Raw genomic sequence first — 18,521 nt, forward strand, 5'->3', positions numbered from 1 at the left:
TAAATGCAGAAAAGCGTGTGAAAAAAAGCCAACACTCTTTCATGAAAACAAAAATCACTCAGTAAACTTGGGATATAAGAGAACTTTTTCAACCTTAAAAAGGGTCTCCACAGAAAACCCACAGCTTGCATCATACTGAATGGTAATGGTAAAAGACTGAACGCTTTCCTCCTAAGATCAGGGATCAGACCAGGATGTTCACCACTTTTATTTAACATCGTAGTGATAGGTGTGCAGGGCAATTATGCCAGAAAAAGAAATAAAATGCGTCCAGATTAGAAAGGAAGAAGTAAACCTATCTCTATTCACAGATGACTTGGTCTTGTATATAGAAAATCTTAAGGAATATATACACACAGAGGAAAAACTACTAGAACTAATAAATGATTTTGCCAAGGTGACAGGATGTGAGATCAAGGTAGAAAAAGTCAATGGCTTTTTTTATATTAGCAATGAACAAGTCTGAAAATAAAATCCCATTGATAACAACATCAAAAGGAATAAAATACTTAGGGTTTTAACAAAAGAAATGCAAAACTTGTTTACTGAAAACTAAAAACTAAAAAACATAATTGAAAGAAACTGAAGAAAACATCAATAAAGTGAAAAACATCCTGTGTACAGATTGCAACAGCTAATATTGTTAGAAAGCAATATTCCCAAACTCATCTACAGAGTAAATATAATAATCATCAAAAGTTCATCTGCCTTTTCAGCCAAAACTGATAACCTGATCCTAAAATTCCTATGAAAATGTATGGAACCCAGAATACCCAAATAATTCTTGAAAAAAGAAGAACAAAGTTGAAGCACTAACATATCCTGATTTCTAAACATTATAGTAATCGAGACTGAATAATACTGAGTAAATTGTAGACATTTATGCCTATAGAATAGAATTGAAAGTCTAAAAATAGATTGATAATTATACCTGAGGGAGAGAGGGAAGATGGCGGCGTAGGAGGACGCTGGGCTCACTGCCTGTCCTGCTGATCACTTAGGTTCCACCTACACCTGCCTAATTAACCCAGAAAACCGCCAGAGGATTAGCAGAACGGAGTCTCCGGAGCCAAGCGCAGACGAGAGGCCCACGGAAGAGGGTAGGAAGGGCGGCGAGGCGGTGCGCGCTCCACGGACTGGCGGGAGGGAGCCGGGGCGGAGGGGCGGCCGAGCAGAGCCCCCGGGTCTGGCTGGCAAAAGCGGAGGGGCCAGACGGACTGTGTTCCGACAGCAAGCGCGACTTAGCGTCTGGGAGGTCATAAGTTAACAGCTCTGCTCAGAAAGCGGGAAGGCTGGAGGACAAAGGGAGGGAGAGCTGCTGAGCCCCCCGGACGGCAGAGCTCAGCTTGGCGGGGAACAAAGGCGCCAGCGCCATCTCCCCCGCCCATCCCCCAGCCAAAATCCCAAAGAGAACCAGTTCCTGCCAGGGAACTTGCTCGCTCTGCGCAAACACCCAACTCTGTGCTTCTGCAGAGCCAAACCTCCGGCAGCGGATCTGACTCCCTCCCGTGGCCACAGGGCCCCTCCTGAAGTGGATCACCTAAGGAGAAGCGAGCTAAGCCTGCCCCTCCCGCCCCCGTGCACCTTGCCTACCCACCCCAGCTAATACGCCAGATCCCCAGCACCACAAGCCTGGCAGTGTGCAAGTAGCCCAGACGGGCCACGCCACTCCACAGTGAATCCCGCCCCTAGGAGAGGGGAAGAGAAGGCACACACCAGTCTGACTGTGGCCCCAGCGGTGGGCTGGGGGCAGACATCAGGTCTGACTGCGGCCCCGCCCACCAACTCCAGTTATACACCACAGCACAGGGGAAGTGCCCTGCGGGTCCTCACCCCTCCAGGGACTATACAAAATGTCCAAACGGAAGAATTCCCCTCAGAAGAATCTCCAGGAAATAACAACAGCTAATGAACTGATCAAAAAGATTTAAATAATATAACAGAAAGTGAATTTAGAATAATAGTCATAAAATTAATCGCTGGGCTTGAAAACAGTATAGAGGACAGCAGAGAATCTCTTGCCACAGAGATCAAGGGACTCAGGAACAGTCACGAGGAGCTGAAAAGCGCTTTAAATGAAATGCAAAACAAAATGGAAACCACGACGGCTCGGATTGAAGAGGCAGAGGAGAGAATAGGTGAACTAGAAGATAAAGTTATGGAAAAAGAGGAAGCTGAGAGAAAGAGAGATAAAAAAAATCCAGGAGTATGAGGGGAAAATTAGAGAACTAAGTGACACACTAAAAAGAAATAATATACGCATAATTGGTACCCCAGAGGAGGAAGAGAGAGGGAAAGGTGCTGAAGGGGTACTTGAAGAAATTATAGCTGAGAACTTCCCTGAACTGGGGAAGGAAAAAGGCATTGAAATCCAAGAGGCACAGAGAACTCCCTTCAGACGTAACTTGAATCGATCTTCTGCACGACATATCATAGTGAAACTGGCAAAATACAAGGATAAAGAGAAAATTCTGAAAGCAGCAAGGGATAAACGTGCCCTCACATATAAAGGGAGACCTATAAGACTCGTGACTGATCTCTCTTTTGAAACTTGGCAGGCCAGAAAGGATTGGCACGAGATCTTCAGTGTGCTAAACAGAAAAAATATGCAGCCGAGAACCCTTTATCCAGCAAGTCTGTCATTTAGAATAGAAGGAGAGATAAAGGTCTTCCCAAACAAACAAAAACTGAAGGAATTTGTCACCACGAAACCAGCCCTACAAGAGATCCTAAGGGGGATCCTGTGAGACAAAGTACCAGAGACATCACTACAAGCATAAAACATACAGACATCACAATGACTCTAAACCCGTATCTTTCTATAATAACACTGAATGTAAATGGATTAAATGCGCCAACCAAAAGACATAGGGTATCAGAATGGATAAAAAAACAAGACCCATCTATTTGCTGTCTACAAGAGACTCATTTTAGACCTGAGGACACCTTTAGATTGAGAGTGAGGGGATGGAGAACTATTTATCATGCTACTGGAAGCCAAAAGAAAGCTGGAGTAGCCATACTTATATCAGACAAACTAGACTTTAAATTAAAGGCTGTAACAAGAGATGAAGAAGGGCATTATATAATAATTACAGGGTCTATCCATCAGGAAGAGCTAACAATTATAAATGTCTATGCGCCGAATACCGGAGCCCCCAAATATAGAAAACAATTACTCCTAAACATAAGCAACCTTATTGATAAGAATGTGGTCATTGCAGGGGACTTTAACACCCCACTTACAGAAATGGATAGATCATCTAGACACACGGTCAATAAAGAAACAAGGGCCCTGAATGATACATTGGATCAGATGGACTTGACAGATATATTTAGAACTCTGCATCCCAAAGCAACAGAATATACTTTCTTCTCGAGTGCACATGGAACATTCTCCAAGATAGATCATATACTGGGTCACAAAACAGCCCTTCATAAGTTTACAAGAATTGAAATTATACCATGCATACTTTCAGACCACAATGCTATGAAGCTTGAAATCGACCACAGGAAAAAGTCTGGAAAACCTCCAAAAGCATGGAGGTTAAAGAACATCCTACTAACGAATGAGTGGGTCAACCAGGCAATTAGAGAAGAAATTAAAAAATATATGGAAACAAATGAAAATGAAAATACAACAATCCAAACGCTCTGGGATGCAGCGAAGGCAGTCCTGAGAGGAAAATACATTGCAATCCAGGCCTATCTCAAGAAACAAGAAAAATCCCAAATACAAAATCTAACAGCACACCTAAAGGAAATAGAAGCAGAACAGCAAAGGCAGCCTAAACCCAGCAGAAGAAGAGAAATAATAAAGATCAGAGCAGAAATAAACAATATAGAATCTAAAAAAACTGTAGAGCAGATCAATGAAACCAAGAGTTGGTTTTTTGAAAAAATAAACAAAATTGACAAACCTCTAGCCAGGCTTCTCAAAAAGAAAAGGGAGATGACCCAAATAGATAAAATCATGAATGAAAATGGAATTATTACAACCAATCCCTCAGAGATACAAACAATTATCAGGGAATACTATGAAAAATTATATGCCAACAAATTGGACAACCTGAAAGAAATGGACAAATTCCTAAACATCCACACTCTTCCAAAACTCAATCAGGAGGAAATAGAAAGCTTGAACAGACCCATAACCAGCGAAGAAATTGAATCGGTTATCAAAAATCTCCCAACAAATAAGAGTCCAGGACCAGATGGCTTCCCAGGGGAGTTCTACCAGACATTTAAAGCAGAGATAATACCTATCCTTCTCAAGCTATTCCAAGAAATAGAAAGGGAAGGAAAACTTCCAGACTCATTCTATGAAGCCAGTATTACTTTGATTCCTAAACCAGAGACCCAGTAAAAAAAGAGAACTACAGGCCAATATCTCTGATGAATGTGGACGCAAAAATTCTCAATAAGATACTAGCAAATCGAATTCAACAGCATATAAAAAGAATTATTCACCATGATCAAGTGGGATTCATTCCTGGGATGCAGGGCTGGTTCAACATTCGCAAATCAATCAATGTGATACATCGCATTAACAAAAAAAAAAGAGAAGAACCATATGATCCTGTCAATCGATGCAGAAAAGGCCTTTGACAAAATCCAGCACCCTTTCTTAATAAAAACCCTTGAGAAAGTCGGGATAGAAGGAACATACTTAAAGATCATAAAAGCCATTTATGAAAAGCCCACAGCTAACATCATCCTCAACGGGGAAAAACTGAGAGCTTTTTCCCTGAGATCAGGAACATGACAGGGATGCCCACTCTCACCGCTGTTGTTTAACATAGTGCTGGAAGTTCTAGCATCAGCAATCAGACAACAAAAGGAAATCAAAGGCATCAAAATTGGCAAAGATGAAGTCAAGCTTTCGCTTTTTGCAGATGACATGATATTATACATGGAAAATCCGATAGACTCCACCAAAAGTCTGCTAGAACTGATACACGAATTCAGCAAAGTTGCAGGATACAAAATCAATGTACAGAAATCAGTTGCATTCTTATACACTAACAATGAAGCAACAGAAAGACAAATAAAGAAACTGATACCATTCACAATTGCACAAAGAAGCATAAAATACCTAGGAATAAATCTAACCAAAGATGTAAAAGATCTGTATGCTGAAAACTATAGAAAGCTTATGAAGGTAATTGAAGAAGATATAAAGAAATGGAAAGACATTCCCTGCTCATGGATTGGAAGAATAAATATTGTCAAAATGTCAATACTACCCAAAGCTATCTACACATTCAATGCAATCCCAATCAAAATTGCCCCAGCATTCTTCTCGAAACTAGAACAAGCCATCCTAAAATTCATATGGAACCACAAAAGGCCCCGAATAGCCAAAGTAATTTTGAAGAAGACGACCAAAGCAGGAGGCATCACAATCCCAGACTTTAGCCTCTACTATAAAGCTGTAATCATCAAGACAGCATGGTATTGGCACAAAAACAGACACATAGACCAATGGAATAGAATAGAAACCCCAGAACTAGACCCACAAACGTATGGCCAACTCATCTTTGACAAAGCAGGAAAGAACATCCAATGGAAAAAAGACAGTCTCTTTAACAAATGGTGCTGGGACAACTGGACAGCAACATGCAGAAGGTTGAAACTAGACCACTTTCTCACACCATTCACAAAAATAAACTCAAAATGGATAAAGGACCTGAATGTGAGACAGGAAACCATCAAAACCTTAGAGGAGAAAGCAGGAAAAGACTTCTCTGACCTCAGCCGTAGCAATCTCTTACTCGACACATCCCCAAAGGCAAGGGAATTAAAAGCAAAAGTGAATTACTGGGACCTTATGAAGATAAAAAGCTTCTGCACAGCAAAGGAAACAACCAACAAAACTAAAAGGCAACCAACGGAATGGGAAAAGATATTTGCAAATGACATATCGGACAAAGGGCTAGTATCCAAAATCTATAAAGAGCTCACCAAACTCCACACCCGAAAAACAAATAACCCAGTGAAGAAATGGGCAGAAAACATGAATAGACACTTCTCTAAAGAAGACATCCGGATGGCCAACAGGCACATGAAAAGATGTTCAACGTCGCTCCTCATCAGGGAAATACAAATCAAAACCACACTCAGATATCACCTCACGCCAGTCAGAGTGGCCAAAATGAACAAATCAGGAGACTATAGATGCTGGAGAGGATGTGGAGAGACGGGAACCCTCTTGCACTGTTGGTGGGAATGCAAATTGGTGCAGCCGCTCTGGAAAGCAGTGTGGAGGTTCCTCAGAAAATTAAAAATAGACCTACCCTATGACCCAGCAATAGCACTGCTAGGAATTTACCCAAGGGATACAGGAGTACTGATGCATAGGGGCACTTGTACCCCAATGTTTATAGCAGCACTCTCAACAATAGCCAAATTATGGAAAGAGCCTAAATGTCCATCAACTGATGAATGGATAAAGAAATTGTGGTTTATATCCACAATGGAATACTATGTGGCAATGAGAAAGAATGAAATATGGCCTTTTGTAGCAACGTGGATGGAACTGGAGAGTGTGATGCTAAGTGAAATAAGCCATACAGAGAAAGACAGATACCATATGGTTTCACTCTTATGTGGATCCTGAGAAACTTAACAGAAACCCATGGGGGAGGGGAAGGAAAAAAAAAAAAAAGAGGTTAGAGTGGGAGAGAGCCAAAGCATAAGAGACTGTTAAAAACTGAGAACAAACTGAGGGTTGATGGAGGGTGGGAGGGAGGGGAGGGTGGGTGATGGGTATTGAGGAGGGCACCTTTTGGGATGAGCACTGGGTGTTGTATGGAAACCAATTTGACAATAAATTTCATATATTAAAAAAAAAAAAAAAAAAGAAAGTCTAAAAATAAACCCATTCATTTATGATCAATGAATTTCAAGAAAGGTACCAAGAAAATTCAATGGAAAAACAAATAGTCGTTTCAATAAATGGTGCTGGGACACAGCAATTGCCCTTCTAGGTATTTACCCAAAGGATACAAAAATACAGATTCAAAGGGGTATATGCCCCCTGATGCTTATAGCAGCATTATCAACAACAGCCAAACTATGGAGACAGCCCAAATGTCCATCGACTGATGAATGGATAAAGAATATTATGGTTTATACCCATACACAGACACACACACACACACACACACACACACACACACACTCACACTCACACTGGAATATTACTCAGCCATCAAAAAGAATGAAATCTTGCCATTTGCAATGATGGGGATGGAACTAGAGTGTATTACACTAAGTGAAATAAGTCAGTCAAAGAAAGGCAAATACCATATGATTTCACTCATATGTGGAATTTAAAAAACAAAACATGACATTAGGGGAAGGGAAGGAAAAATAAAATAAGATAAAAACAGAGAGAGAGGCAAACTATAAGAGACTCTTAGAGAACAAAGTGAGGGTTCCTGGAGGGGAGGTGGGTGGGGGATGGGCTAAACGGGTGGTACGCAATAAGGAGAGCACTTGTTGGGATGAACATTGGGTATTATATGTAAGTGATGAATCACTAAATTCTCCTCCTGAAACCAATACTACACTACACGTTAACTAACTTGAATTTAAATAAAATCTTGGAAGAAAAAAAATCACGCTGGGACAACTGGATAACCACATGCAAAGAATGAAATTGGACCTCTACCTCATTATACATACAAAAATTAATTCAATGAGTCAGAGACCTAAATATAAGAGCTAAGACTATAAAATTGCTAGAAAAAACATAGACATAGATCTTTGTGATCTTGGTTAAACAATGGTTTCTTAGATACGACATTAAAAGAAGCATAAGAAACAAAAGAAAAAATAAATTAACTGAACTTCATTAAAATTAAAAGCTTTTGTACTTCAAAGGACATCCTCAATGGTTAGAGTGGAAGAGAGCCAAAGCATAAGAGACTCTTAAAAACTGAGAACAAACTGAGGGTTGATGGGGGGTGGGAGGGAGGGGAGGGTGGGTGATGGGTCTTGAGGAGGGCACCTTTTGGGATAAATACTGGGTGTTGTATGGAAACCAATTTGACAATAAACTTCATATATTGAGAAAAAAAACAAAGGACATCCTCAATAAAGTAAAAAGACGACCCATGAAATGGGAGAAAATATTTGCAAATTATATATCTGACAAAGGACTAATAACCAGAATATATAAAGCACCATGACAACTCATCAATAAAAAGACAACCTATTTAAAAATGGAGAAAAGATTCAAATAGATATTTCTTCAAAAGAGATATGTAAATGTTCAACAAGCACATGACAATATGCTTGACGTCATCGGTCATTAGAGAAATGCAAATGGAAGTCACAATGAGAAACCACCTCACACCAACTAGGATGGCTACAGTAAAAAAGATGGGGGTTTTCTTCTCCTGTAGTTGTTGTTACGGTTGTGGGGTCAGACAGGTTGCATCCATCTTGCCTCCAGCCTGACCGAGAAGCCAAAACACAGAGGAGGGCATTGCTAGAGGGCAGAGGAGGTGATGTCTTCCCAGGTAATGTAACTAAGAATAACTATATACTTCCTAAATGTAAGCTTTGTAACAACCCTACTTTTTAACCCAAATTTGGGAAGACAGTCTTTGTCTTCTCCCCACCTTCCTTCCCTCCACAATTCAAAACAAGATTATAGTAAAATATACACAACATAACCATTTTAAGTGCATAATTCAATGGCTTTAAGAATATCCACATTGCTGTCCAACCACCACTGTTATCTTTCCACCACTCTGGAACTTTTTCATCACACCAAACTGAAAGTCTGTACCATTAACCGTGAAGAGGGACTTATGAAAAAAGATGGACAATAACAAGTGTTGACAAGGGTATGGAGAAACTGGAACCTCTTGGATCGCTGGTGGGAATGTAAAATGGTGCAGCCCCTTGGAAAACTGTCTGGTAGGTCCTCAAAATGTAAAGGGTAGAGTTAACACATGACCCAGGATTTTCATTCCTAGGTATATAACCAAGATCATTGAAAATATATATCATAGAAAAAGTGTGCACATGAAAGTTTTATAGGACCCAAAAAGTGAAAACAAGCAAAAAGTTTCCAGGCTCCTAAATGTCTATAAACTGATTAATGGATAAGTAGAATGTAGTATATTCATACAATGGAAAATTATTCAGCCATAAAAAAGAATGAAGTATTGATACATACTCTGATAAGGACGGACCTTGACGACATCGTGCTAAGTGAGAACAGCTAGACACAGAAGGGCTACATGCGGTACGATTTCATTTATGTGAAAGGTAGGGTAGTATAGACAAATCCATTGAGAGAAAGTAGATTAGTGGTTGCCTAGGAGTAGTGAGGAGAAGGAATGTGGAGTGACTGCTAATGGGTATGGAGTTTCTTTTTGAGGTGATGAAAATGTTCTGGAGTTTGATAGTCGTCATGGTTGCACAACTTTGCCCATTTACTAAAAACCTCTGAACTGTACACTTTAAAAGAATTTTATGGTTATGTGAATTGTACCTTCATTTAAAAAAAAAAAAGAAAAAGAAAATACCCATAGGAAAGCACAATCCACACATGACGATGATCAGTAGCTCTTGGAAAGGAAGCCCAAAACTTCTGAATATATGAGATCTGATGGATTTTTAAAATACTTATGCACAAACAAACAAGGAGAAAAAGAGACACGCACAAAAACCAGACTCTGAAATACAGAGAACACGCTGGCAGTTGCCAGAGGGGAAGTGGGGGTGGGGGGAGGGATGGGTGAAATAGATAAAGGGGATTAAAAGTACACTTACAATGAGCACTGAGTAAATGTAGAGAATTGCTGATTTGTTATACTGTACACCCGAAACTAATACAACACTACACATTAGTTATACTTCAATAAAAAAATACATCACTTCTTTTATGAGAAAAAAACACGCTTAGCATCCTACTATGTTGATCTAATAACCAAGCGTTTTATTCATTAAACAAATATTTTTTTGACATTATTAGTCTTTCTTGTGAGGCATTACGTTATTATGGATATAAATGACCCTTGTTAACACTCATTGTTGGCTTTCTTGATTATTCTTTTGGTATGCTAAGGTCCCTAATGAAGACTAATTGTCCCCATACATTTTATTTTACTTCTTCATAAATAAAATATTACCTCAGAAGCTAGATATCATAATTCATCCAGAATCTATGGATACACCGTTGGTGAAGCTTAATCCTAAGGCTCACCTCACCGCCACACGATATTTGCACCGCTACCCACAGTGTGCAAAAGTTTTTGCTCTTGCTAAATGAAAAATGCAGGGTAACTATAAAGCAGATCATATTAAATGAGGAATGAATGATTTTCAGAACTAGAGGTAAATTCTTGCCCAAAAGTTGACCTGGTCGACCATGGTCCAAAGTTTTGTACCCAGATTTAGACCTAAGATAGTTTAAATTCTTTCTCTATTTATTCCTTAAAGGATTTTGAAGCTGGTTTCTTTGCTTGGCGAGTTTGGCTTTGTGAAACAGCCTCATTTTCCCAATACCTTCTATCCTTCTTGGACAGCAGGCTTGATAGCATTAGGGAGATAAATTATGGTAACCAAACATTTTTTTAACAAGTGCTAACTAATGCTGTGTTACTATGATCTTTGCCTTCCCATCCCGTCCCTGTCTTCAGGGTTTTTCAGCATCATTCCTCAACGCTGCGAGCTCTACAGGTGGCATCAGAGACAGCGGAGGACTCGCAAACGAGCTGGGCACTTTCCTGGGGACTCTTCCTTACAGCAGCTGCTCCAGGATGAGGCCAGCCATCTGTCTCCTAATTCTGAAAAGATTCCGACAAATTTCCTGCACCAGGTTGCACTGTCTCCCTACTTTTAACATTGAAAGCTTCTCTTCCTTCACTGAGCTTCTCTCAAATATGACAGAAAGATGAAGGTTGCTTCTGTTCCATGCCAGAGAGATCTGTTGAAATTTCTTGTCTTTGTGCCTTCATTTGAGGTCCAAGCATTTGGTTTGGAGAGACATAAACTTGATCATAGAGTTACGTTCACCTTCTGGTTATGCCAGATCCTGCTCTAGACCTTGGCCCTTAACTCACTGGGTCTCTCCTTGTGTGTTTTTATTGCAGTGTCTGGGCTTATTTTTAACTGCTCAAAAGAGCTCTGCCAAGGCCTCTGGCTCAGTGCTGCTGAGGGCCTGGTCAACAGAGCAGGTGGTGGCAGCCAGCAGGAAGGAGCATGAAGAATCCACATACTGAGCCCTGGGATAACGTTCCTCACTTAATGCTGGTCTACAAATTAATTACAGATTTACTCTGGTTTCAAATGTGCCAGAGAAGCTTGTCACTTAAAGAAGTTCAAAAAGGAATTCTTTGTAAAGTAATGAGTTTTGCAAGTAGGTTTTGCTTTGGGAAAGCAAAATCTAGAACCGTCATTTAACTTTTTGACAATTTGCATTTGTACCTATTGGATTTTCTCAAAGAATGGTTCACCTCTATTTACAAAGAATGAGAACCTTCAGCATAGAGACTAAAAGTCTTGAATTTTTATGCCTTAATTTGCCTTCCAGTCAGAATTATCTTGGTTATTTGCTCAATTACATAAACTACCTTGCCTCTTTGGTTTTGGAAAAATGACAGTTGTATACTCTTAGGATGTGATAAGATTTGGGGCACATTCCTCCAAGGTAACTTCATGGCTTTTCTTTCCCTGTTCAGAGAACTGGTTGTGGCATGAGGCCTGGAGCCTGCAGTCTGGCCCAGTGAACACAGAATATCTTCTCTTGAGAAGACCCAGGAAATTAACTCTGTTCCGTCCACATCATGAACTAGTCAGCAGAGACTCTGACCTGGACCCACACTCTAGGGTAACTCCCCCTTGGCCTAACCTCTCAGGGCACATTAGACAAGTTGGCCCAGTGGTTAAGGACAGACCCCAGAGTCCGACCACCTGGGTTCTCCGATCCAGGCCTGGCCAACTGGATTAGGCTGCAGAGCGCCCCAGAAGGATGACACAGCCACTTACCTGGGCAGGAACACGTCCATTCTGGCTCGCCTGAGGCTGGAGGTCCAGATGTGGATGATGCTGGCTGTGAGGTGTGGCTCAACGTGGCTCAGCGGGGTGTCTTTGTCACGCGGCAGAACCAAGAGCAGACTCACTGTGTTTCCCAGGTAAGGCAGCTCCAGCACCCCCACCTGATGGCCTGCAGGGTCCTGGAACTGGCCTGGGGGTTCAGTGGATGGGGCATTATTAGTTCTGTCCCAGGAGACAGGGAACTAAACAGTGCCAGACCCTGGGAAGGGCCAGCTCACAGAACTGGAAACCGTACGTTTTATTAATAAGCTGTCTACCTCACCTTCAGGAAGCAGTTTGAGGCCAAAGACTGTTAGTCACCTTTTCTGATCTTAGGACCTAGAATTTCTAATGATACCTTCACAGGGCTTGCATCGGCTGGACACAGTGGGGATGATGGCACGTGGGAGAGCCATCTACTGTCTTAAAGGGGAAGCCATTCCAATCCTGGCCTTTTGTGACCATGTGGGGACCCAGGCTCTTTGAGCCAGATCTTTCTTTCAACAAAAGCTCTGAACCCAGATATCATATAAAATTGGGAAGTGTTACGCAGCTGACAGATCAACCAGCATGAGTCATAGCAGCGACGGGAAAACATTAGGCACAAGAACTATAATAGTCATAAATATATATTTACATATCCAATTGACCTTCCTCTACGCTCCCCTTACTTGACCTCAGTTAATAGTTACTGGCAGGATAAACAAACGAATAAAAGCACTCACAACATGTCCTGCATGAAATTGAAGCAGGAAGGTAGTGAGTTTTCTAAGTGCCAGAGTTCCTGAAACACTTTTAAGTCTCAGCGACTTTTCCCTGCATAAGAACAGAATTAATCCCGCAGCTGGAAGGGCTGAGCCTGCAAACAAGGGCTGTGAGAGAGGTGTGTGGGGACAGGTGGCCGGGTCCCTTCTCCCCTTGCCTTGTGGGGGCCCCACGGCGGTGTCCACACCTGGAGCCAGCCTTCGGGGCTGGGCCCCCTCTCCCCTGGTGCTCGCTGGCCCGCACTCAGGGCACCTGCACCCTCAAGGGGCCGGGATGAGCAACCATCCAGGCAAGGCGGAAGGACAATGTCAAGCCCGCGTGGGCGCCCTCTCGAGAGCCATCTAAACTGAACTCTCCATCTTTTGCCCTTTCTTAGCACCAAGTGGCTATTCATTTTATGCGGTTGCCTGCCAAGGGTGGGGTGGTTCCATTCAAACAGTTTTGGTTTTACACTAACACCTCTTACTAGGTGCAGAGGGAAATGTCAAGCGTGAGATTGGATTTCTCTTCCCCCTCTGCTTCCTCACCCTCCTCTCTGGGTCCTCAGGCCCCTGGGGCTCTCCTTACTGCACACACATCTCACTGCAGAGGGAAGGCTGAGACACTCCGCGGGTCCTTCTAGAGCAGACGTGGCCCCCCTCTCTCCGCCCACGTTGTTCCCTTGTTCCCGTCACTTAAGAGGGCCCACAGGTGGGAAGGAGCTCACCATAGTTGACCTCGGCCATTTGGTACATCATGGGGACTTGGAGGACGAGGCCCTGGGCACAGGTGAAAGGCAGGAGCTGAGTGTCCCTGGAGGAGAATCTCTGCCGCCAAGTGCTCTGGAAGGACATGGTGCTCACAAGTGCCAGCTGGGGAAATGCACCGCCACCGCGCTCCCATGTCGGGCCACCCAGGTTGTCACCTGCAAGCAGGAGAGCCATCGTGCGGCTGAGACCCGTGCACCTGCCCTGGAGGGTGCTGGGGCATCCCCGAGGTTGGGTTTGCACCTGCCGAACCGTGGTGTCTATAACTAGCTGTTGTTGAAGACCGTGCTTTTATCCTTTTCCGAGCAGGTTGTCTGAAACGGCTATTTCCTAGGGCTGTTAGACACGCACTGCTCAGGTGGACTCCTGGGAGGCACAGGGCGCTGTGGTGGGGGCCACTGCGCTGTGTCCCTCCCACCCTTCCCGCAAATCCCGCTACCCCAGCTGCTGGGCCTCATCCCTGGCAGAGCCTTTGCTTAGACAGCAACATCCAGGGCATGCTCTTGAGATTCCACGCATTACCAGAGAGAAGAGGGCAGGCTGACTACTGCCCCAGCCCTTTATTAATAAAAACACACATTGTGCCAGGCTCTGTTCTAAATGCTTGAGCAAACCCTCACTGACTCCTCTGACCAGTTCTGTTGTTATTCCCAATTTTACAGATGGGGGCACCAAGGCTTGGAGAAGCTGTCCCAGGTCACACACTTGTGAGTGGCAAAGCCACCATCCGCCCGGCTGCTCAAGACAGAAACCTTGGGTTTGAACCCAAGCGGCCTGGCCCCAGAGCTTCAGGCTCTTCCTGGCTGCCCCTCTTCTGTGGAGGACACTCACCCCAGAGGGTTGACGGCAGCTAACTGCGTGGCTTTGCCTAACCGCCCCCCCTCCCCACGCCCCTACCCCAGCAGCACAATGAGCCGAGACAGGGAATTAAACATTTTTTAAGTAAACTGGGAAGACATTATGAAACGCTGGAGACAACTGAGCTATCAATAAACATCTTCGTATTTGTGCTGCAGCTCTGTGCTCCTTGGCCACCCACGTGTTGTTCTCAGTTCAGTCATAAACTACACATCACCTTCTATTCTGTGTTTTAAACAACACTGGGTCTTGAACATTCTCCCTGTTTCTGTGTAGCCTTTGTAATTTTCAGGGACGCCAGAGGCAGACCGGCTGACTTAGGATCCTGGCTCTGTGGGCCCCGGGCAGCAGGCGTAGCTCTCCGTGCCTCAGTTCCTCTATCTGTGAACCAGTCACTAGTAACAGCACCTATCTCCCAGGACAACTGTGAGGGTGAACAGACATAATGAACACAGAGCACTTAGGAAAAGCGCTAGAAGTCAATAAATGGAACCCCAGTGAGTGTAATAGATTTTCACCACCTTTAATAATTACAACTACATGATATGCGGGAGCTGTAATTAATGGGATCATTCCTAATGGCTGGACTGTTAAGTTATTTCTAAGTCTTTTTCTTCGGTAACCCTAACCCTGGGCTAAGCATCTTATTATATATAACTTTTTCTTCCCTTGAATTTTTTCCTGAAGCTAAATTCCAAGAAGTTTTCTGGCTCCCACTGCATTTTGCTGTCGCAGGGTGTTAATTGTAGATGACAGCAGAGCTCGGTGGGGGGGATTCCCCTGAAGGGAACACAGAACAAAGCCTGCAGGGCTCCCCTGGAGGTGGGAGGCTCTGAAGAGCCCCCTGCTGTGTGGGTGGGTGGGGGATGGGCAGAGGGGGCCAAAGGTCAGCTTTGTTTGCTTCATAGAGCACCGTACTTAAGGGTAGGGTCTCCCAAGAGGACAGACTTCTGTTGCAATCGAGGGTGGCCTGAGTCTCCACCCATGTGGCTTCTGACCAGCAATGCTTGGTATCTGTGTTTATAGCGCTCTGAAATCAGCCTCACTAAACTGGATGGTTTCTTTTACCTGCCATCTGCCTGGAGGCCCATTCGTTGACCCCGATGCTGGTGCTGTTGGGTTCCCTGAGGATGGCTGGCTCCAGGCTGCTGTTGGCCCACTGGGAGATCTGTTCCACAAAGCAGGGGGAGAGGGGCGTTCCTGCTTGCACGAAAAGAGTGCAGGCCAGCTCCATTTTGGTGCCTTGTCCGGAGTTGGGCAGGGTGGCGTAAACAGTGTGTAAGAACTGTTTCACCCGCTGGTCTGTGAAAAAGGTGTTGGGATAAATTGACAGCGGTGAGCGTAAGTAAGGAGTTAGCCCTGTCTCTCTTTGCACATTGCACTGAAGTGGGGCCCCAGCAGGTACCACTCTTGTTTCACAAGGCTCATCTACCAGTTACAGCCAATTTGGATAAATCAGAACTCAATTGCTCAGGAATTATCCCGAATCATAGATTAAAAGCTGAGAGGTGGGGGGAAGCCATGCAAGATCAGAAAGAAATCAGGCTGTGATGAAGTCAAATAGAAACATACCACCAATATCCCAGAGGCTATTCCTCCTTAACTTCTTGAGACAGACATGTTGAGGGCACTAGAATACAGAGAGCTGGCAAAACTGTGGATCTGGTGTGCAGGGTGAGGGGGCTTCAAATATTTAAGAAGTCAATCGATTTATGGGGAATGTCATAAATAACAATGACAGACCAATTGTCACTGTATCTTGTTCAGGGCCTTAGATCCCTTCGCACAACTGCATGTCATAAGCCTGAGGGACATTCAGATGTGGCCTCTTTCAGAACTATGCTATCGATTCGAGGAATACAGAGGAAAGGTAAGAGCGCGTCCCATCCCCCTGCTCTCTAAGACCCAGCGGACAGCTTGTGCTATTAATGTCACCAAGAACCTAGAAGAATGTTGAGGAAATAATAGGCATCTGAGAGAGTCAATAGTTTCCACCTTCTTGGGGCGGGGGTTGGCTGGACTTATATTTACTACTTACACAGGAGATTTCTTCCTTCTCTCCATAATCAATAGTGGATTTCTTTTTCAAGATAGTATTTACAATCTGTGGCTTTTATTCTCCCCTAGGAGGAAATCTGGAGCTGGAGCAGGGCCTCTCGCCCACTGGTGAGTCAGGGCACAGCTGAGCATCCCAAGCTTCTTTCTCCTGACACATGGAAGCTGGGCATTTCCAGCAGTCAGGTCCCCTTCCTGTGCAGGCTGCCTCTGGAACATGGCCCTTCCCTGCGCCTCCTTGCCTCTCCTTCCTCTTAGGCACAGCTCTGTGGTTATCCACAAATCTACCCCCACACTTTGTCCCTTCTTCCTGCACTGCCCTGTCCCTCGCCCAGGGCACCTGTTGGAATGGATCTCTGACCTGGCTTGGGGCCCATCCACTCCAACACCCTTCATGTCTCAGAGGCTCGCTCGGGGGACAGAAGCAGAGCCCCAAGTTGCCTGGCAAAACTTCTCTGAAGGGGCACAGACGCCCCCAATACACCCTGGCCGGGGCGCCCAGCCACCGGGCTGCAGCCCACAGCTGTGGACAGATTTCACTTGCCCACAAAACTTTCACTACCAAAGCTGCTTCTTAGAATCCACGACTGTAAAAAACAGACTTGGGTTGTATATCTCATGATTTGCAGCCTGACTCCTTTGCTTTTATTTTTAATGAGCAAAGAAATGGATGAAAATAATACTTCTTGTCAGGTTTTCCTCTACTGAGGAAGATCATATGTATTTATAGAATCATGTCCCTGTAAAACGTTGACCATCTTGCAGCAACGAAGTGAGACGTTTTACCGGTCCACAGTGTAGTGTGACCTCCCTTCTGCCCTCTCACCCAATCTGGGCCAGGGGACCAGCTGTTCTTTTAGCTGGAAACATTAAAGCAGTGGGGTAAATTGGCTGGACAAATCTTTTCTCCACCTGAGCCGACTTTGTCCCTGCCCATTTACACACAGCAAAGCTTTTCTAGATGCTGCAGGAATGTACACCCCCAGTGTAAGACGTACTGACGGTGTTCACAGACCCTGTGCTGTGTTCACCATCCCATTTGACCCTCTCAACAACCCTGTGAATTCCATGCTACTGGGATCCCCTTTTATAGATGAGGGAGCTGGGCTCAGACAAATCAACAAGCTTGCTCAGTGTCACCGGGTGGTGGGAGGTGGCACTTCGCCGCCCTCCTGCCCGCAGGTGCAGGACAGGACACTCTGCTCCACAATCCGGAGAGACGCTTCCTCTTGTGAGGCTCTGCAGTACGGAGCCTCCTATTTTGCTTACTGTGAGTTTCCCTGGTCCCTGTCCTGATGGGACAAAAAAGATCTGACGTGAGGGATGACAGGCTGCAGACTGCTCCTCCCCAGCAGCCTTGGAAAGAGGAACCTGTCACCGCTGGCTTAATTCCTCTCCCTACCCCGCCAGAGAGCGTCTTTCTTGCTGGAGGGCTGGTCAGGTAGATCTTACGGAAGGGTCTGGGAAGAAAGGAAGCAGAAAGAAGAAAACCCTTGGGTGCTGGACTCCATCAGCACTGTGATGAGGGCGGTGTGGAAGGTTGAGGAGAAGGTCCCTGGGATGCGCACAGAGTGGGAGGAAAGTGCTAGAAGAAGACATGATGTTTTCTCATGAATTTCTCTTGCTGCGGCTGAGCCTTCTAACTCATTTGTGAGCCCAGTGTGGAGAGCGCCTTCCTTTTGAATCAATGTGTTGAACTGAGCTTCCTGAACGTGACACTGAATCTGACTTTGTAAAGTTCATGACTATAAAATTCTCAAACTACAAACAGCGATGCTAATGTTTTACTTGCCTGAGAATTACAAGAGGCCTAAGTTGAGGATGATGTCAGAGGGTTTGGCTGAGCTGCGGGAATAATGAGGATATCTCTGATGAAAAATAGAAAAGACAATGTCCTTATACCTTTATGCTTCTGCTCAGTGACTTAGAGTAGGACGAAGGAATTTTGGAAAGAACATGGGATTTGGGGTCAGAGAATCTGGGACTTGACTGCTGTCTCTTCCACCTGCAGAGTCTTGCCAAACTGTTAGCCTCTTGTCT

The 18,521-nt window shown here is 44.3% G+C and overlaps 1 protein-coding gene across 1 annotated transcript in view; it reads right to left on the bottom strand.

Annotated features, from left to right (window-relative positions):
* SERPINE3 (serpin family E member 3) overlaps positions 1 to 18,521 on the bottom strand; it is a 103,334-nt gene that overhangs the window by 16,399 nt on the left and 68,414 nt on the right. Inside the window, exons 10-12 of the mRNA XM_042954266.1 lie at positions 15,495 to 15,728; positions 13,529 to 13,726; positions 12,010 to 12,208 (exon numbers count right to left, since the gene is read on the bottom strand). Coding sequence (XP_042810200.1) covers positions 12,010 to 12,208; positions 13,529 to 13,726; positions 15,495 to 15,728 — 631 coding nt within the window. The remainder of the gene's footprint in view (positions 1 to 12,009; positions 12,209 to 13,528; positions 13,727 to 15,494; positions 15,729 to 18,521) is intronic.

This window comes from Panthera leo, chromosome A1, assembly GCF_018350215.1.
Source record: "Panthera leo isolate Ple1 chromosome A1, P.leo_Ple1_pat1.1, whole genome shotgun sequence".
Classification (NCBI taxonomy): Eukaryota; Metazoa; Chordata; class Mammalia; order Carnivora; family Felidae; genus Panthera; species Panthera leo.